Source organism: Chinchilla lanigera, unplaced genomic scaffold, assembly GCF_000276665.1.
Source record: "Chinchilla lanigera isolate Chin_1 unplaced genomic scaffold, ChiLan1.0 scaffold00099, whole genome shotgun sequence".
Lineage (NCBI taxonomy): Eukaryota > Metazoa > Chordata > Mammalia > Rodentia > Chinchillidae > Chinchilla > Chinchilla lanigera.
In genome coordinates, this window is record NW_004955500.1 from 7,200,108 (window position 1) to 7,217,704 (window position 17,597).

Sequence of the window (17,597 nt, forward strand, 5' to 3'; positions counted from 1 at the left end):
TTAATATTCTGTTCCTTTGCTGGATATCAGGGATCTTGATTATTATATGCCTGGGTGTCATTTTATTTTGGTTATGGCTAGTTGGGGTTCTATATGCCTCATTTGCCTGTATGTCAAATTCTTTTTCCATGCTTGGGAAGTTTTCTGCTATTACTTCTGCAAATATTCTTTTTATGTCATTTGTATTAACTCCTGCTATTTCATTGACATCTATTAATCTTACATTATTTCTCCTTGCATCATCTTGCAGTTGTTGAATTGATATTTCATGGTTCTTTGTTATTTTTAAGAGATTTTTTCTTTCATGATGGTTGGCTACAATGCTGTCTTCAAGATCTGAAAGTCTATCTTTGGCTGCGTTGAAGCAGTTTTGCCAGCTTTTGATGGAAGTTTTGATTTCCTGGATATCTCTTTGAATCTGTTTCATGCATTCTAGCTCTGCCCTGTATTGTTCATTTAATGTTTCCATCATTTTCCTGTGCTCATTTATTTTTTTATATATGTCTTCTTTAGATGTGCTGAGCAGTTCTTTCATTATTGTTGTCATTTCTTTTTTTTTATCTGGGAGATGATTTCTGATCTGATGTCTTCTATGGTCTGATGGAGTTGTTTCTTTACCTCAGTTGTGATCATTTCAGAGATTTCGGGTCTGTGACTTCCAAGTTCTCCTATGTCAGTGTCTCCTGGACTTGTTCTGGGTGGGGCTGAGTTCTGAGATTGCGTTTTGCTGCTATGTCTTGTCATTTTGGATGTCAGAAGGAAAGTGCTGAGCCACATGCTTCCCAGGCAGCTCACCAAAGGTCTCTAGAGACCCTAGTTTTCCTTGGTGTCAGCCTTATCCCAAGATGGTAGAGGACAGTGGACCACCAGGACTGGGATCTCCAGGCAGTTGGTGGGGCACAGAGCTCAGACCACAACTGTGGTGGTGGGGGAATGCTGGTGTTTAGTACCAGAGTCTATAGGCTGTCGATTGTGCACGCCTCAGCTGTGAACCCAATGGTGGACAGACAGGGGCCGCCACTCTGGGGTCCGCAGGTAGCTGTTTGAGGGAGGGTGGGCCTCCCCTTTCCTCCCCTTTCCTCCCCTCCAAGAGATCCACAGAGCTCGAGCTGCCCCTGTGCCACTCCCCTGTCTGTAAGGAGTTGGCAGAGTGCAGGTATGGGTCTCACCCACCAACAGAGAGGTTCACAGAGCTTGGGGTTGCCCTTCTGCTGCTAAGAGACAGGGTCTCGCTATGCAGTTCAGGCTGGCCTTGAACTCACTATGTAGCCCAGGTTGGCCTTGAACTCATGTGATGTTCCTCAATAAATATATTTTTGAGTATTACTATTGATGCATATGGAATATTTTATTTGTATTTCATTATTAGTGTATTTTAAACCATCTTGTCTTATATGGTGTGTCACAAACAGTCTCCAACGTTGAATCACAGTGTTGCCATTTGTCCAATAGGTTTCCATCCCAGGCAAGAACTTAACATTTTCTGGCCTAGTTCATTCAGGTACACATGCCCACTGTATAGCACATTGACTAGTCAAATATTTGTTTACATTACTGTTTTCTTTCTCACCTGAATCACGGTCTTCCTTCTGTAGTTCTTGTCTGTCACATCCTGCTAACTTCTTTGGCTTCCATGATCCAAATCTTCCTCGGTAGCCAAGTCACCTGATGACTCACTTCTAACCTCCTCCCAGTGTTGTAAAAGAAGGTTTTCATGTGACATGGTACTGAATTGGGCTAATTCTACAAGAAAAATCAAAACAATACATTTAATAAAAAATTATAAATGCACAAAAAATGTAACAGAGCACAATGTGGGTAACTCACCTGTTTACATTTTGACATATGTGCATACCAATTGCCATTCATCATACCCACGGGGTGAACACAAAGATTGCTTTCTGTATCCCCCAGTACAGCTCTGGAGACACACAGCTGGAAATCATAACTTTACTGTTATGCTAAAGTACATATTTTCATTAGAAAAATATGGTACAGCTGTCTGTGACCCTGAGTGAGGAACTGAGAGCCTATCTTTCCACCAGTGCATTTTTTTGGCCCCTTTGTCAAAGATCAACTACCTAAACGTGTCTTGGGTTGTTTCTGCATCCTCTATTCTGTTCCACAGATCCATGTGTCTATTTTTGTACCAGTACCATGCTGCTTTTATCACCATGACATTTCCCTCTAGTGAAATAGCATGTGGCTATGGAAAGGGAAAGGTCCTTTATTGTTATGAAAAACTCCCCAAGATACATTCAGTGAGAAGAAGTTTCAAAAACATCTAAGTGTTCACAATTTTGAAGGGAAAGTGATGGGAATTGTAGGGGATGGATTAAAATGAGATTTTTATCACATCCTTATATTTGTTTTCAGAACCATTTAAGTTATAACTTGTTGAAAATTAAAGTAGAAACTTCCACATAATTGCCAACTGTGGCCTTCCATTTATAAGGTGGTTTGTAGCACTTCATGCAAGCATCAATTCATCTCAATAGCTCAATCTCTAAAAAGTCAATGTTTAAAAAGTGTACAACTTGGAAATTGACCTTTATTCACAAATTCATTACTCTCTAATCCTAGATTTTCAGTGGAGCTTAATCATTTGCTCATTAATTCCACAAGCTATCTTTGTTTATGTAGATGTCATGGCTTGTGCCTAGATGTTCCCCCATATCCTCATGAAGTCATAGTTGGGGATTTTCAGAGGTGGATGAATCTAGTGTGTGTCACTCTGGAATTGATTCATAGTGCACTGCTAAGATTAAGGGTGCTAGGATAACAGGTGTGAATGCTACCTGCCCCGAGGGTGGGTAATCTGGATACAACATGACGGACAGAAACAGGCTTGTCTTGGGTCACTCTCTTGCTTGCTTTTGCTGTCTTCTGCCTGCCATGAACTGTTTCCCCTCTGTGATGCCCCTCTGCCATCCACCCTGCCATGGAGCCAGCCATTTATGGAATGAAATCTCTATAAACAATAACCTTGAATAAACCTTTCCTCCTTTAATTTTTGGGTGTTGAGTATTTTGTCCAGCAACGAGAAAAGTAACTAAGATAGGAGGTAAATATCAGAAATTAAGATTCCACTTCTGCAGTGAATATTTTATTGTTTCAGAGATTTCACGGAGAGGGAAGTAATGGTGTCAGGTGTTTAATCTGTTTTTCAGAACATGAAAACATCTCCATTTGTCAGTGGTTTTAAAGCAACACATCTCTCCTGTTCTTCTCTTGGTAATCTCTGATATGACATCGGTGTCTGGTTGGGCTAAAAATCACTACAGCTGAAACCTAAGCACCTGGAAAGGACAGTAATACAGGTTGTTTGGGACACTGAAAGATGGAAGTCATGTTGAAAGGACTTACACACAAGCAAGCTGAAGAATTTGGAAAACCAGAACTAAAGACTGAGGGGTGGTAACACCAGCACTTGCGTGAGGGTGGGAGAGGAATAGGAGCGTAGGTAGGATATAACAGTTTCAACTGAAGGAAGAACCACGGAGGCTGTTTCTTCTTCCCCTCTTCTCAGTTCCCGCGCTGCCCCCTTTTTGGTGATGGCTCACTGAAGTGTTTGTCAAAGTGCCCGGGGTGAAGTCAGTGAACAAAAGAACATAAGGACACTGGAAGACCTGGAGGAGACAGGCCAGGCTGGCTGGTGTCAGGAAAGCTGCCCGGGCATCAGGCTCTTTCCGGGAACTCCTGGGGAGGAAGAGCTAAGCCTCTGGGTTCCTGTCACTGCTGGCCAGGCAGTCCGCTCTTCCTCCTCAGAGGCTTGACTGGTGGGTCAGTGGACAGCCCGTTGCCCTGCCTGCCTTCTCCCGTTTTCTCTCACAGCTATTTCCTACCCATCCTGGGTATACCCTCAAAGGGCACCAGACCAGCCTGGTTCCTGCCGTAATCCCGTCTGTGCCCGCCTCATCTGGCTGCCTGGAAATAAAACCAATTATTGCGAATTTGAGCAAAGGATTCAATTCATAGTTATCAAAACCATGGTGGGCCCCACACTCAGCTGTGCCCTGCAGGCTTCAGGTTTCCCTAGAGCGGGGAAGCCTTGAGATGACAGTGGGCCCTGGCTCGCTCGGCCCTCCTCCTGGCTCGCTCTGCCTCGCACTGCAGCACCCAACAGAGAGGAACACGGGCCCAACACAGCGGTGTCTTCAGTTTGGTTTGCTTCTGCAGCAGACTGGGGGGCACACTGGGAGCCAGGAACAAGGTAGCACAGCCAAATGTTGGAGTCTCCAGAGCCGCATACTGGGGTGGGGGAGCTCATGTGAGACATTTGCGCTCACCTCCCCACCACCCACCACTGTTGTAGTCTTTTATCAGGAGAGAAGAATGGGGAGTGGAAATAACATTAGAGGAGAGAACCGAGGGTGTAAACCATCATCACTTCCCTACTGAAGGGATAGGGACTATACATACCACACTATAGATCCCTAGGAATACAGACTAATACCACCATTGCATAATCCTAAGATAGTCAGTCTGTAAGAGGGGCCCAAATGAGAAACCGGAAGTCCACCTACATGGAGCAGTAGGTTGCGTGGCAGGTGAGCCTAGCCGAAGAGTCCTGGAAGAGAGCGCACAGCCCCGGTGGCCTGATGCCCTGCAGGAAAGCAGAGGAGGAGGAGGCCTCCATGAAGAACATGCTAAGGACAAAGACAGTGGTCACACTTCACTCCCAGGCCTGCAAATGAGGCAGATTAGGGCATGGCAGGCTGGCTAAAAAAACCAGGATCTAATCTGTTAATTACGAAGATCCAGAACAGAGGCTAAACGTCAGACTATGACTGGTCAATCGGGGCTGGAATATATGGGCAGAACAACTTCCCACGGGCTGGATGACAGGGCGTAAAAGTCGCCACCGCAATCTTCCTGTTTTGCTACCTTCCTGTTTCTAAGTGGCCTGTCCTGCTTGACATAGCTCTTCTTGCTCCTCTCTTCACGCTTTCCTTTTTATCCTTTAAATAAAAGCTGGGTTTACCTATTTATCAGTGGTCCTGGCCAATTCTTTGGGCGGGACTAAAACCCTGAAATCACCTGAGACTATGCCATCTGGCAAGAGAACTATCCGTGTCTGTCACATAGTAAGCACATAAGACCACTGCAGAGTTGAGAAAGTGTGGTTCTTGGGATCTACAGAAGATGGGAGTACTTTAAAGCGATTAAATGTGGAAAGTGACTTTGGAAGCTACATCAAGGGAAGAGCCCTAGGAAAGGGGCCTAGATCTGGCAGAACTGGGCAGAAGGTGGGCTGTACTGCGTGTGTGTGTGTTGGTGGGATGGGAGAGTGTAAGACGGGGGGTTGTGTGAGAGAGAGAGAGCAATGAAGTGGCGACAGAGTTGCCATAGCCTGAGAGAAGAGGGTAGGAAGCATGAGGAGCTGACTCCTGCTTGGTGGGCTTAAATATGGTAGAAAAGAAACTGGGTAGGAGGCAGAGGGCTAGGCAGGGAGTGTCCTTAGGATGGACTGGAACCGGCCAGAAGCTTGGAGGGAGAATCTATCATTTCGGTGATTAAGGATGGGCGGGAGTTGGGAAGAACAAATGTCCTTGGGAAGGTGCGGCACTGCTCAGGCAAGGTAGACTATAAACCAAACCAGAACGAGGGAGAAAGATGGGAAGGAAGACTGGAGGAAGAACGCCGCCCCCTGCGAAAAAGTAGGGGGTCACAGGAAAATAACCCGAGGCCTGGAATTAAAGGAAGCTGCAGCTTCATCCAGCCTCTGTGGGTAGGCTGTCAACTGTCAGTTCAGTGCCCTCACTGGAGGAGGTAGCAGGGCTAGGGCCTACAAGACAGGTCCTTTTCCACAGCCTGAACTGCATAGAATGTTTGAAGCAGGAATGCTTTTTTGGCACCACAGTTTAACTGGTTACCTCTGTCTAGCAAACACGCTGGGTTTGAACTGTGCTTGTATCACGTTTCCCACCTGTGCCCTGGGTACTCTCTGATGGTCCTGGTACTTGCCCATGGCGTACACCTAATCAGGGCTAGGAATCCCTTGAATTGTCCCTTACTGGTCACTAATTCCACTTTGGGGTTGGAAAACCTCGGCCCTTAAGGGCACAATAAGGCTTAGTATCTACCTTTCTGCTGAAAGCTCACTCCATCTGCTTCCAGGGCAATTTCTTAGAAGGCCTGGGGGAAAGACTAGATAACTAGCTAAGGAGGACCATTTTCTTAGGGGCCAGCTTTTTAGTTTAAGGTGGACTATCCTCTGAGCTGGCCTCTTCTTTCTGTTGTTTCAGATTTCTGGATCCAACTGTCCCCACTGTTCATATTCAGAGTCCCTGCTTCAGTCAATCACTGGAGCTTGGTAGTGACCCACCAGTTTCTGAAATTGGGAGTGACTGCAGTTCTTTCACTGAGTTAAGGGTGAGGGAAGACTTTGGAACTAAGGGGGACACACTAAAGCCTACTGCACTGAAGGTGACAACAGCACTGTGAAGATCTATTGAAAGAGGGTGAGGTAGCACTGCTTGAGATGGAGTCTGAGTTCTCTAGCCAGTGGTTCTTGTATCACATACTGGAGGGCATGTTAAAAGACTGATGGTGGAGCTCTACTTCCGAGTTTCTGATTCAGTAGGTCTGCAGCGGGGCCTAAGAATTTGCTGCTGGTCATGGTCTGGCATTGCACAAGGACTGAGTACACGAGACTTTTGCCAGCTCAGGCTAAGGGATCTAAAGGAACAGATTTCACTTTCTGTTATTTCTCAGCTCTGCTCACCTCCATTCAGTGAACCAGCTGAACAGTGATGGAAGGAACCTGTCTCTAGCCTCTCTGCACCTGAATCACGTCTTATCTTGTGCTTGATGAAAACGGCGAACAGTAACTTAATCACAAGAGCGCTGCAAAGGGCTGCATTATGTCCCGAATTATCACCTCTTAACTCTCCCGACGGCATAACATTTTTTTTTTTAACAGAAGAAAAGTAGTTCTTTCCAAAATCAAAGCTACGCTTTAAAATGTAAACATATTTGCGAAAAGCAAGGGATTCTTTTTATGACCTAGAATCGAGTAGCAGCACCACAGAGGGAAAACTGTGATAGGTTCTAGAAGATGGAGTTCTTTGTTTTAAGCTTTGACCAGAGAGAACACAGGCATTTTTTACTTAAAGGAAGTAAGTGGCCATGGGGCACAAGACAGTTTAGTAGAAGACAAAAGTTCGAGGCTGATTCAAGTGTATTTACTCATCTGACAGCTGTTGCTTGTTTTACTTTATTTTATTTTTTTGTCGAAAGAATGTGGTGTCGGACCGAGGTAGAGAAGACAATGGTACACCAGAAATGACCCGAAGGACTGCCCCTTCTGCAGAAGGCCCTCGGACCCCACGATGCCTCTCCGCGGGGCGCTGTAACTGCACTTACACTTAGGAAGGTCATTTTCCATCTCCACAATTACTAAAACATAAAAATCTGGAGGTTAACATATCGTCATCAAGAGTACCTGACCACGGGTATATCACCCCCTGCATATTCTTAAAGTACGTTAAATGGGTTTGCCAGCATGTCAGCTCTTCCTTAAAAACATAACATGTAAGCAGCATCCTTCTAGTCCTTAAAGACCACACTGTATCTTCACACCCTGATGCCTCTTGGATATTAGTCCTTAAGACATTTAGCGACCTTTGTCTTGTAATCCTTGATACAAATACACAATCAATTCAGTTTACTGACTGAATCAAAAATGTCCATTTTACTCAACCATGGGTTTCTGGTTCCCATCAGATTCTCAAACAGGTATGTGATCCAGAACAGGTTCCACGAGAGAAAGCTGCATGTAGAGCTGACTTGTATTAAATATCTGTATTAAAGTGGGAGGGTAAAAGAGATGGCGTGGTCCAGCTTTAACACCAGAGCCCAGTATTTTCCTGTTTTTCTTGAGCATTTTCTAATACTGATCCTAAAATGCCCCCACCTCTCAGGACCCAGAAAGGGCCTGTCTACACAGGGCTGGCCATCTTCCTTTGCTGGAAGAAACATAAGCAAGAGAATTACATTCCAGGCAAAGAGGGAAGGCTGCTCTCAGCGACAGAGGGGAGCTAGGCCTGCTGAAGTCTTAAGAAGCCCCGTCAGCAAAGTGAACCTATTTTCAACTCCATTTGAGCCCAGGGCCCTGAGGAGCTGTGACCCACCCAGCTTCTCCTCAGCACACGGAACGGTCACCAAGCTAGGTTGTGCAGCTTGCGTCCTCTTGCCGCGCTGGCCAATTCTACCAACTATGGGTGAGGAACAAGGATCTCGGAGAAAAACCAGGATCTAAGCGTTAAAGTGAAAACAGCCCACTCTCCTGCTCTTTGCTGGTCTTCTTCTCTAACCCAAGCCACGTACACATACAAGACAATCTTGAAGTCATCCGACTGGCACTAACACCACCATCAACAGAGAGAAACGACCAACTCCTGAACACACGCTAGCATTCTTATATGAGTCTTAGCGCAGACACCTAAGAGATAAGAGCGTTTTTAGTGTGGACACTTTCCCAGGATTTAGAGGAAAACCAACCAGAAAGCTCATCTGCTGAAAATCTCAGCAGGCTTTCCCCCTAGAATTCTGTTTCTGGGAGAACGAGATCTCTGAGAATAACTTCTCCCGTGATGAGGGGATCCAAGTCGAACAGGAGCGACGACAACAACGGGCACACACTGTGGCTGCCTCGCTGACTTTGCAGCACTGAGGACGAGACCATACCCCGCTCGGCACGAACGTCACGCATACGCGCGCCTGCCTGAAGTCAGCAAGGAACAGCTCACGGCACAAAGACTTCTCTCTCTCTCTTCCCAGGTAAAACAACGTGCAGCCAGAGATTCAGATACAGACGTACACATCTACAGCGTCCTGATCTCACTGGTACTGGGAAAAGCTGTATACACAACTTCACCTACCACTGAACCACTCAGGCACCCTTCACCACTGCCATTTCTTCCCATCATGAAACAAAACAAAAGAACCCCACACAGCCCCACTACCCTCATCCCCAGAACGCAGCCCCCGGAACACCCAGCACGTACAATCTGCACTTAGCATGCTTTCTTCAAGGGTCCTGCACACATACGCACAGAGACGCAGACACGTAACACAGCCAAGAGGACGGGCTCTGTCCAAGCGGTCAGTCTTTTCTTCTGTGTAGGGCTGGATTACTCGGGGGTGTAGGTCCATCTTTCAGCACTGTAGCGTAATCTCTCAGCTGGGTATAAGGATGTGCAGAACGGGGTGGGATGGGGAATGGAAAGGTCATTCTTCATCTTTTTCAGCAGGTAGGGATGAGAGCAGATGTACATATGGACACTAAGGTATGGTGATGGACCCACACACGAATGATGACATCTGACCCCTTGGCTTTCACAGGAACATAAAGGGGCCCCCCCCCCAGTGAATGATCACTGTCTCTTTACTGTTTTCTCATTACTTTGTAACTCAGTGTTCACCAGAGTGTGCTTCAAGGAGTCACCAGTTCTGTGGGATGTAAAATAGGATGCTGAGGTCAAATAAATTTAGGACATATTTCACTAAGAGAAACTTAATAGTTTACTGCCGAAGTTTTCAGAGCCTTTAATATGATAAAATTGTCTTTCTCTCCATACACATATTTAGAGAGAATATAATTAGTTTGCAAGGTTGGTACTAAAATATTTAACAATGGGTACGGCATAGACTCCAACCAACTAGACTGACCTCAGCTGTAACTATTACTAACATCGTACCCTTGCAGTATCGGCCCACGTCACACACACAGTTCGTCAAATCTGTGCGCACACAGCACTGCTGGAGCGTGTTATCTCACAGAACTGCTGAGTAACGCTCCTGCCAGTGCTGCCACAGCATCTCTCTAGGCGAGGACCGGGTTCACTATTCTGGCCACTGAGATGCAAGGAGAGGCGCGGCTCTGGCAGTGACTGCTGGTAGCACCGGCTGATAAACTTAATCACAGCTGTAGAAGAAACGTATTTCAAAAGACAGATGTCCCTCTGTCCCAGCTGCTTCGGGGACTTTGTCCCTGGTGGGTCAACAGATGCCTGTCCAGGTGATGCTTGCGGCCAAAGCTCTTCTCACACCGAGGGCACTGGAAGGGCTTCTCCCCCGTGTGGGTGAGCCAGTGCCTCACTAGGTGGTGCCTTCGGCCGAAGCTCCTCCCACACTCCGTGCACACGTGGCACTTGGGCGCCGGCGCTGCGTGCTGCCGCCGCCTAGCCCCCGCGCTCTCTCCGGCCTCTCGGCCCTTGCAGGACTTGCCTTCCGCGTGCACCCTCTGGTGGCTGGCCAAATGCGCGCTGCATCGGAAATTCTTGCCACAGTCAGAGCACCGGCTGGGTCTGTCGCGCAGGTGGGTTTTCTGGTGCCTGACGAGGTGATGTCTTCGCCCAAAACTCTTCTCACACTTGAGGCAGCTGTAGGGCCTCTCTCCAGTGTGTGTCTGCTGATGCCTGGCAAGGTGGGAGCCCCACACAAACTGCTTCCCACACTGGGGGCAGGTATGGGGTCTTAACAGGGAGTCCATCTCTGGATTACACAGGAGGTTTGAGAAGCTATCTTCCTGAAGAAAAGGTGGGCCCAGGAGCAGCCCTCTGGAGCTCCCGGGTGTGGAATCCCAGCTTTCATCCCGCTCCGGGTTCCAGAGAACAGTATCTTCAGACACACTGGATAACATCCTGGGAGGTTCTGCTTCCAGGTCAGGGGTGTCCCCTTCCTGTTCACTTCCATCTCCTGTGGAGCACGGAGAACCCCGAAGGGCGAGTTACTTCTCTCCATTTCTTTCCAAACAGTAATAACACCTCTGCCTCTCTCTTTCTTGGTCTCTCTCTGTGTTACCACAGTATCTACCCATATTTACTAAATAAATGGACTGTGCTATTGTTATTACTTATTCACATTACCTATTTACTACTATTTACTATCGCTAACCATTACCTTCTCACTAGGCGCAGAGGAAGAGAGCAGAGGAATGGGCTTTAATCATCACTGGCTGGATGACCACCCGTCAGCACCGGCACAGGCATTTTGAAAGCATTCAAAAAGTGAGGCGGAAGTTGAATTACAACAACATTTATTGAACGCTGTGTGCTTAGTACTCACTGTTGCACCTTCTAAGGTGTTAACACATTTCATTCTCACAATAACTTACAGATGAGGAAACCAAAAAGAAGTTAACGAGTCTTCTGGGGTCTCACGGGTGTGACTCTTGAATTTAAATTCACAAAATTTGTCTCCACAGCCTGCCCTCTAAATAATTCTTCTGCTACCTGCCTTGCTTTTGCAGAAAAAAAAAAAACTCTAAACCTTTCCGCTAAAGGGACATGTAACGACGACACCCCGTGAATGGAGGCGGCAGTGGCTAAAACCCCAGCAGAGGTTTTCACCTGTATATGTGACCCGGAGGATGTCTCTCTCCTCTAAATCCTGGGCATCAGGGACCCACTGTTCTTCTCCTGCTTCTACTTGAGAAAGCATGTCCAGTTTGGGAATTGGAAATCCTGTCATGGGAAAGGAAAACAGAAGTATCTGTTAGTTCAACAGTAACTCTATTTTACCTAAAAAGCTATTTCCTAGGTTACTCCTTGGGACTCTAGATAAAAGAAGGTCATATTCGCGCCTCTTCTCCCATATTCTGCCATTTATGTTGTCCTTTCTCTTTTTCTTTTTTTTATTTTAAAGAGAAAAGAAAACAAAACAAAACAAAGATAAAAACAAAACAACACAAAACAATAAAAATGATACAAAATTTCAAAACAATATGATAGGAATTAACAGTGGTTGTTATATTACATATTGTTATCCTCAACAAAGTTGCTCAGATTACCAGGTGTAAGAATGCAAGACTGATCAAACAATTAAAGAGAATAAAAATATAAAAAACCCATTAGAAATGATACAGAGCTTCACTAATTAAGATGGCAGGAATTCCACAATGGTTGTTATATTGCATATTGTCTTCAAATTAGTTGTTCAGATTACCAGATATAAGCTTGTAAAATTGCTAAAGAAAAAAATTATCCATTAATTGTTCCTTTCAATAAACCAATAGACACCAGCACTTCAATTATCCCAGCTATCCTTGTATTGCCATATATATTTTTCTCTTCCTTCTTTTCTTTCTTTTCTTTCTTCCTTCCTTCCTTTCCTTTCTTTTTCTTTCTTTCTTCCTTCCTTCCTTTCTTTCTTAGCTTCTTTCCTTCCTTCCTTCCTTCCTTCTTGTTCCTTCCAGTTGTTCCTTCCCTTTGTTCCTTCCCAGTTGTTCCATCCCTTTGAGCAGCATCTCTCCCTTCCACAGTATCTACTGTACCTTTTGGGTTTCATTTACTCTTCCAGGTTTTTATACTAGGGAGACAACACGGTGTTTACACATGTGGGTCTCATTTATTTCACTTGAGTATGGTTTCTAGCAGCATCCAAGTCCTTTCTCTTTGGCCTGGAAAATCACTTTCCCTGTGAGTCTGTCCTCCTCCATTAACACCTCCCAGCCCAACTCTCCTTTCTGGTTATAACTTTACCTCAGTCTTCTACAACTATCCTGTCCTCTACACTCTCATTTTCCACTCGGTGGTTCCCAAATTTCCAAGGGCCCAGTTCCAGGTGTCCCCCTCCCCCGCTCTGTAAAAACTTCCCAATTCCACACCAAGAAGAGCATCAAGTTTTTGCTCCTGAATTCACCATTCACAATATTTGCTCTTATCTTCAATACTGTCTTCATAAAATGCTCCTTCGTTACTCATTCTCCTGCGATTAGTTCTAGTTTTTTTCTTTGGCAAAAGCTTAGATAGATTCCTGCCAAGAAAAGACCCCTGGACAGACACTACCTAACATCCCCAAAGCAGAGAACTCTATCCTCCCAGGGTATAATCTTTGAATAGCTAGGAAGATCATACAGTACTTACTCAGAGAAACCACTATTCCACAGTTTTCCTGCATGACGTATTCTCCATAAAAGTCTGTCTGAGAGGGGTCCAGGCTCCGCCACTCTTCCTGAGAGAAGCACAGTGATACATCTTTGATGGTTACCAGGCCCTGAAACAAAATATAGAATCACCTGTCAGCAGTTGCTCCTTAAGGAAAATGGGATCTTGGCAAAAGATAAAAGGCTGCAGCAGCACAGCAGAGAGGGCAAGAGAAGATCTAGGAAAAGAATTGCCCAGAGATCCCTGGGAGGTGACACAGTACTGATAACGGGAAAGTGAAGAGGGATAAAGGTAGATGCTCAAGGAGTGAGTGAGGGTGATGTAACCACAGGCGTTTCCCTGGTGGGATTATGAGAAGACAGAGGTGCCACAAATTCACTGGTCTCTTCTTACTTGCTTTACTCTTTTTATCGCAGAAATTCTGTACCTCTACTTGCCTTTTCCTTTCCTTTCAATACAATACGATACAAATGAGACATTCTTTCTTGCTTCACCTGTCATACCGTATCTTTATCATTTCAGGCTCACAGGTTGGAATTCGGAGCCAAGTAACTCTAGGTTTGCCCACTTCCTATCAATACAACCTTTTACAAATGCCTTAATCTCTAAATGCTCCATTGTTATTTGTAAAATAGGATGTTTGACTGTTTCCAGAATTAAATTAGTTAATATATAAAAAGCACTTGAAAAACAGCTCTCATGGTAAAGGGGGGTAGCTGCTACTACTGCTATTATTATCACTGTCTTTCAATGGCTTTTATGATGCCTTCTAAATCTAGACCTATTTTACTTCATGGGCGCTGCCCCTGTTTACACCTGTCCTTCATTTCCGTAAGTGCCCCATGACCTACCCAGTCATGTTCACCTCATAGTCTTCTAAGATTCCTCTCTCCGCCACTCTCTCGCTCTCTCTTTCTCGCATACTAGGGATTGAACCCAGGGCCTTGTGCATGCTAGGGAGGTTGTCTACCACTGAGCTAGAACCCCAGTCCAGCCATTTATTTCTTAAAGGAAGCTAATTTTTCTTAAAATCCCCCTGCCTATATCACAGCCATCTTTTAAAAAACCTTAAGCTCAAAGAATCCCTTTTTTGGTTATGCCTCCACTGAATTTTCCAAGGGTCTTGTGGGCCTCTTGAAAAAGGGGAGAATTTGTTCGTAAGACGAATGTACGTCAATGTTCATGTGAGCTAACAAATCAATGGGATGATGCCAAAGCTACAAAAAGGCAACTGTGATGAGCCCTTGGGAGAGGCCAAGGGAAGCACAGCCCACCTGTGATCCGGCTGCAAGAAGTGCAGCTGCCATCTCCCAGTCTCCGGTGCTCCCCTCCTGGGGAATGGCAGGAACCCAGGGAGCAGACTGAGCTGGTGAGGGGAGAGAGGAGCCATTAGACATGGACTATTCACCCTTCTCAGCAAGCACCTGGGCCCATCTTAAGGGAGTTTAAGGGTGTCATCTTTGCCTATGTCTGTGCCCACTGGCAAAATTCAAAAGCATAAATGTGGGTGAAGAGTCCTACACTCTAAATGTATTGGTAGGTTTTAGTCACACTAGCTGTGGCTTGAACTTATATTACTTGGATGCAATTTTCACTACTAAAATGCACCTTACTGCGTATATTCTCCAGCAGCCATCGGTGTCACTACCGCCTCATCGCCTACATTCACTAACCACTTCATTACGCACCAGCACTAAGAGGGAGTGATCATCAAACAAGAGACGCCAGGTAGATGGCTCGGAGACCCCGGCACTCATTCTGTGTCTGAGTCCAGGAAGAATGACGGGACTGCTCCTGGCACTGGGTATGCTGGCCAGTCCACGGCAATGTGGGAATTTTTACCTCTATTTTTTGAACAGAAATACTGAGACTGCGCTATGTATTCTGCTTCCCACACACTCTGTTGGCTCTCACCCTTCTGAAGGGACTGTGGCTCGTCTTCACGGCCACAGCAGAGGTGCTCCAGTGGCCGCGGCGCCGGTGCCGTTCTCCATGGTCCTTCCTCCTGGCTTCCCCTTTCCACCCGAGGCTCTGTCCCATCCAGCTGCATATTCATCGACTCCCATCCTGTCCCCAGGGCTGCTGTCTGTTTTGAAAGCATTTTCTCCTGAAATCCCAATTCGTGACCTGAAACAAACCAGTATCAGCTACGCCCATGAACGTGAATGAGGCGATACCCCTGGCGCAGTTCTGGACAGCGTCCCCAGGGGTTAGAGACGAAACCGGGTAAGAGGAGGTCAACACAAAATGAAACTTAATAACTTGATGTTTCCCAGTTAACTGAGCCTCAGTCATGCTTCTTGGAGGAAGTAAGAAACTGGCAGGTGCTACACAGCAATGTCACTGCTTACTGGGGGACCTCATGGTATCAACAGAATATCCCTGAGGGCTAGAAGAACACCGTATAAAAAAAGAACAATCTGGGAAATTCCTAAGCTATCTACTTTATCTCAACCATTAAAAGTAAAGGTGCATAAGCAATCTGGAAACATGGAGGAAGGAACGCACACAGACCTACAGTCAACGAAGATGGATGTAATCACACATAAGGTTTTCTGCCAGAAATTACACCCTTGTTATGGTTTGTGTCCAGATGTTTCCCCAAAGCCTCATGCAGGCTTAGGGGGCTGAATCTAGAGCGTGGGATGCTGGGATGAGGCCTGGGTGATTACTAAGTCAGCCCACTGACTGGTTTGGCCCCGCCGAGTCCCAGTAGTCTAGATACAACATATCAGGGGCAGAGTCTTGTCTCGCCCCGCTTGTTGCTTTGCTCCTTTCTGCCTGCCGTGACTGTTCTCTGCCAAGCCACCCTAGCTTGGAGCCGGCTGATTAGAGACTGAAACCTCTACAAACTGTGAACTAAATAAACCTTTCCCCCTCTAACCTTGAGGGTTGGGTGTTTGGTCTCAGCAATGAGAGAAAAGTAAGACAACCCCCATCAGTAAGTTCAGAATGACACGATTCCCCAGGCGGAAGTCCCAGCCAAGGGTACATGTGCACCGTGAGCACACACCTCCTCATGAAGCTGAACCAAATGGTGTCTCACGCAGGATAAGCTTCAACAAACAGACGCACATCCGCCACTCTCATGTAGGAAATATGGTAGACCAACAGCTTGGAAAGCAAGTGTAAGGCTCTGACGAAATCCTAAGAAATAAGGGAAATTGTTGGTCAGTGAGAAGCGGGTGAACTGAGAAAAGTAAAAAATAATGGAACAAATTTGGATTGGGGCTGCTAATATGAACCTAAGGTGAAATGACAGCCCTGTGATTTGAAATACAAGAATGAACCTGTTTGGCAAGCACTAGTCCTAGCTCAGTAGAAAAACATATCCAATTTTAGGCAAGGGTATAGAGAAGCCAGTGTGTGTTCATCAGAAGAAATTAAGGTTAAGAAAGGGATAGGCCAGGTATGGTAGTACACACCTATAATCCCAGAATCCTGGGAGGCTGAGGCAGGAAGATTGCAAGTTTAAACCCAAATTGGGCAATTAAGTGATTTAGCAAGACCCTGTTTCAAAAATAAATAACTAAATAAATAGGGCTGGGAATCTAGCTCAGTGCAGAGGCCCTGGGTTCAATCCCCAGCAACAAAATAAAAGGTGGATGAAAGGAAACACCAGTGAGTAAAAAGAGGTGTTCTCCATCTCTGCATAGATTAAGGGGTGGGTCTTGATTGTAAGAGAACAGATTGAGGTTAGATTTTTAAAATTGCGAATAATACTGCATTGAACAAGACCAGGATGTGCGTCCTCCTTTGCTTCACACATCTTAAGAACAGGGTAAATCCCAGCCAAGAAAGAGTCAATCGCAAGACTGTGCAGAATCCCTTTCTGCTCTGTGATTCTAATTCACCACCCAAGTAGTAAGAGCTGGTAAAAAGGTTCCAAGAACTGGCAAGAACCTTGATAGAAACCCTGGTTCACACACTCCCATTCAGTAACATTTTCAAGAACCCAGAAGACAGGACAGGCAGTGACAGATGTCAGCGTGGTCATTTTCTTGCCTATGTTTCTTCAGTAACAGAGGTGAGTGGGAGCCCTAAGCCCACTGTACAGGAAGGACAAATCCCCCCTTTCACCTTAGAGGTCCAGAGTTGGCTCGGGGCCTCCTGGGAGCATCCTGATTTCCAGCTAAGGTTTCTTTTTGGAGATTTCTCATGAGAAAGGAAATTTCTCAATAAAGCAATAAAAGGAAACTTCCCCGTGAGGCGCGTGTGCTGAATTCCAGTTCCTGCATTCCCGTCACTTTTACACCTGAGACGCCAACTTCCTAAGTCTTCCTTTTTCTCTAGCCCCTTGGAAAGTCCTCTCCCAAGGCTTTGCTTCCGGCTAAATGTTTGGGCACCTGTCAAAGCCCGCTTCTCCGTCCCCTCGGAGGATCCCCTGCGGGAGTTTCCTTTCCGCCGCGCCCCCGGGGCCAGCTGCGTCTCCCGAGCCCGGCAGGAGCCTGGGGAGGTGCGGGCACGTCTCCGCAAGGCGCGGGGCGGGGACGGCACGTCTCGGCGGAACCCCGACGTGAGGGAGCGGCCCGACCTGCCCGCCCGCTCCGGGCTCCCACGCCTCCCGAGCGCGGCCCGGGCTCCGGCTCCCTGCTGTCCTCACATGTCCGGCCGGCGAGGCATCCGCAGGGCGTTCTTGCCGCTGGAGCTTCCGCTCAGCACCGGGGCCGGTGCTCCAGGGCGGGTGGCGGGGCGGGCGCTGTC

At 46.5% G+C, this 17,597-nt stretch overlaps 2 protein-coding genes across 2 annotated transcripts in view; both read right to left on the reverse strand.

The window, feature by feature from the left end:
• The window catches only part of LOC106146327 (collagen alpha-1(I) chain-like), a gene marked incomplete at its 3' end in the record, with an annotated part of 26,691 nt that extends 17,532 nt beyond the window's left edge, over positions 1 to 9,159 (reverse strand). The window contains 3 exon segments of the mRNA XM_013505635.1: positions 7,258 to 7,401; positions 8,136 to 8,219; positions 9,012 to 9,159. Coding sequence (XP_013361089.1) covers positions 7,258 to 7,401; positions 8,136 to 8,219; positions 9,012 to 9,159 — 376 coding nt within the window.
• Znf641 (zinc finger protein 641) lies at positions 7,204 to 17,597 on the reverse strand (the record flags this gene model as incomplete). The annotated part of the gene is given in 7 exon segments (XM_005406647.2): positions 7,204 to 10,704; positions 11,358 to 11,471; positions 12,873 to 13,002; positions 14,168 to 14,259; positions 14,808 to 15,020; positions 15,907 to 16,040; positions 16,974 to 17,597. Coding segments are annotated over 5 exon segments (1,278 nt in total). The 3' UTR covers positions 7,204 to 9,949.